At 49.9% G+C, this 3,413-nt stretch overlaps 1 protein-coding gene across 2 annotated transcripts in view; it reads right to left on the reverse strand.

Moving 5' to 3' along the window:
* csf1b (colony stimulating factor 1b (macrophage)) overlaps positions 1-3,374 on the reverse strand; it is a 6,310-nt gene extending 2,936 nt beyond the window's left edge. Inside the window, exons 1-3 of one of the 2 annotated variants that reach the window (XM_008319483.3) lie at positions 2,869-3,368; positions 239-358; positions 90-152 (exon numbers count right to left, since the gene is read on the reverse strand). In XM_008319483.3, coding sequence (XP_008317705.2) covers positions 90-152; positions 239-358; positions 2,869-2,910 — 225 coding nt within the window. In that variant the 5' untranslated portion in view covers positions 2,911-3,368. Of the gene's footprint in view, positions 1-89; positions 153-238; positions 359-2,868 lie in introns of both variants that reach the window. The other variant, XM_025059715.1, reaches the window with a different exon arrangement.
* Positions 3,375-3,413: the final 39 nt, after the last annotated feature.

Consider the following 3,413-nt stretch of genomic DNA (forward strand, 5'->3'; position numbering starts at 1 on the left):
GGAGGGGGGTGGGGGGGAGGGGGACAACAGATGTTCATTAGACGGTCGTCTCAACGATGCGGTCAGACGACGAGGGAAGTGGAACGTACCAGACTTCTCCGCTCGATGAAGGTGTAGGTGATGGAGCAGCCGCTCCTCAGCTGGTTGTCCATCTGCGGGGACGACAGACAGCACAGGTGAGCACACGCCCCCTGTCCACAGCACAGGGTGTTACACATGTGTGTGTCGGGACACAGACCAGGTTCCTGACTGTGAGCAGGTGCTCCCTGGTGATGGAGTGACGGCACGGACCGGGACCCTCGGCCATGGTCACAGGGACGCTCAGGAACATTAGCACAAACAGATACTTCACCTGCAACTACAACAGCTGAGCGTTAGTCACATGGTACCTCAGTGCTGATGGTACACACACACACACACACACACACACACACACACGTATAGTGGCCTCAGTCCCTCAGAGTTTGAAGGAGTTCACAGTAAAAATAAAAATATCAACGTGTGTTAGTACTACACTGTGTACTACTACAGTACTCTGGAGTTTCCTCTCTCCCTCTCTCTCTGATCATTTGATCTTTCTGCCCCCCCTCCTGCCCCCCTTCCTGCCCCCCCTCCACAGCTGAGTTCATCTTCACAGTTGAAGTTGACCAACATTCCTCAGAGAACAGTGTGCTGCTAATGTGGGCCAAATGGGAAGGTCCGGCCCGCGGGCTTCACCGAGACACAGTCCTCCACCTGGCCCCACGTTGGTGGGAAACATTTAGTACTGGGCACAGATGGAATTCTGGGTATTTCAATCTTTAGGAAGCACCCCACGTAGTACACCATGTGGGCCGTAATTAAGACAGTGGTCCACCTTCATCATCATCTTCATCATCATCATCATCATCATCATCATCAGTACTAAAATGATGGGTTAGAACCCACAGCTGGAGCCCATCAACCAGTACTACTGTACTGTACTGTACTGTACTGTACTGTTAGCAGTACTTCAGTATAGTAGTCTACTTCGTAGACTGTAGTCTGTAGACTGTAGTCTGTAAACTGTAGTCTGTAGTCTGCGGTCTGTAGTCTGCGGTCTGTGGACTGTAGTCTATGGTCTGTGGACTGTGGTCTGTGGACTGCAGTAGTCTCAGTAGGTCAGGACCTGTGGGTTCTGAGGCTCCAGGTTGGACAGATCTGGGTCCAGAATCTCCTGCTGTGGTTTCAGGTTTAAAGTTTCACCTCCGTCGAAGGGAAAACAAAACCATCATGAAGAAAAGTCTGAGCCGTTCTCAAAGACCGGTCGTCAAACATCACAACAACATAAGACGACGGCATCGACTATAACAGAAAAGGTCACCAAGGTCAAGGTGACGGTCAGTCAGGTGACGGTCAGCTGTGGTGATGAAGACTGTGGACGGAGGAGTCTTTTATTTTGAAGGAGAAGCTGCTCCTCTCTGTGACCTTTTCACCTTTTTACAGACGCTCCACAAAGACCTGGATCTTCATGAAACTCTTCCCACGAGTCCAGAGACCCAGACCTGGACCAGGTCTTCATTAATTCAGTCAGTTCTGGCCAGTTGTGTACAGTTCGTAGTACACAGTTCGTAGTACACAGTTCGTAGTACACAGTTCGTAGTACACAGTTCGTAGTACACAGTTCGTAGTACACAGTTACCGTGCGGTTCTAACGTTTTTCTCTTCTTCTCTGATGATGATTTAGTTGAAGCGACCAAAGTTCATGGAATAAACGACAGTCAGTGAACGCAGCATCTCATACTCAGAGCTGTGGTTCTGTGAACCAGACAACAACACAAAACAACAGCAACAACAACAACAACAACAACAACAGCAACAGTTCCCTCTCGTCACCACTGACAACTGAATCCAGAAATGTTAGTGATCTCAGAAATTCGTTTCATCTTAGACAATCATTCTGTTCTACTGTCAGCCACTGTATCTTCATACATCGGTTCCACAGATCGGTTCCACAGATGCGGGCCCGCAGTCAGTTCCACACATCAGTTCTGCTTCTGTAAAGTTCTCTCATGTCCTCAGAGGAACCCAGTCGGACCTGATGAGGTCCAGTTGTGGTCAAACAGTGCCCTCTACCAAGGAAAGTTGGCATGAAAAAAACTGCGTGCACTAGCGCCTCCTGCCGTCAGCTGTGACTTCCAACAGGCATCTTCTGGCAACCGCGGCGGTGAAAACAGATCCAGATGGAAGGCTGATCCGGTCCGGTCGGTGACGAACCCGTGCTCCTCACACGGTCCACATGGAGTCGGCGCTGAAACGTCGACTGCAGTGCATCCTGGGAGTTTTTATTTTGATGTGAGTTGAAAGAAGATTCGACACAGTTCCTTCTTCAGTCGAAGTTCAAAAATAACGTGCTGATAGCTGACGTCGGACACGCGCGCGCCCGCGCGCGCCCGCGCGGGCCCGCAGCCGTACATGTGTTTGAATAGACAGTGTGCAGAGCATGTGGAGAAGAAGAGGAAGCAGGAGGAGGAGGAGGAGGAGGAGAACCTCAGGGTGTTCTCACTGATGTTCCTCCAGGACAGGGACGTCCACAGGTTCTGCTGATTATTTCTAGACCTGATTAGAAACAGTCTGGATCCTGACCACAAATAAATCACTGACAGATAATCAAATGAATGTAATCCAATAACAGTTCCAGGAACACATGATGGAAAAGGGCACAGATCACATGAGCTGCTGTCTCCTCACACCCCTGGAGCTCAGGCTGAACACAGAACACACACACACACACACACACACACATACACTGACTAACTCCTCGGAGCCTCGCTGCTCTCCTGCACAGAGCGTGGTGTTCTCACAGAGACGTTCTCACAGAGAGGTTCTCACAGAGACGTTCTCACCTACCTTTGCTTCGCTGTGGACCAGGGGTGGCCCAGGGATGGTCATCTGGTACGGCTTTGACTGTGGAAAGTACCAGACTCCTCTATCACATACATTGAAGCGAACAGATCCTCTTCATTGGTTTAGTTCCGCTCCACAGAAAGTCCGGTTGACACTTTGTCATGCGGCGCCGTTCTTCAAAGCGCTGCCTGGTGTGCTCCTCCTTCACTGGGTCGGTTCAAACCCCGACTCAGAGGCTCAGCTGACAGACAGCCCTTTTTAAAGACCTCCCATCTGTCTTCTCCTGGAAAAGATACAGTCGTGGTCCCTGCAGATGTCTCCACACAAATCACCCTGGTGCCGGTGTGTTAGAACTGTTTAGAACACGTCTCCACAGAGAAGAAGAAGAAGAAGAAGAAGAAGAAGAAGAAGAAGAAGAAACAAAAACAAAAACCAGTTGAAGTCTGTCAGAGTTTGATCATCGATGACACAAAGGAAAAATTAACTACAATTAGAATCATTATGATAATGAAATGGGCGTGCTCTCCCCCTCCCTCTTCCTCCCCCCT

The sequence above is a fragment of the Cynoglossus semilaevis genome, chromosome 10 (assembly GCF_000523025.1).
Source record: "Cynoglossus semilaevis isolate Cse_v1.0 chromosome 10, Cse_v1.0, whole genome shotgun sequence".
Classification (NCBI taxonomy): domain Eukaryota; kingdom Metazoa; phylum Chordata; class Actinopteri; order Pleuronectiformes; family Cynoglossidae; genus Cynoglossus; species Cynoglossus semilaevis.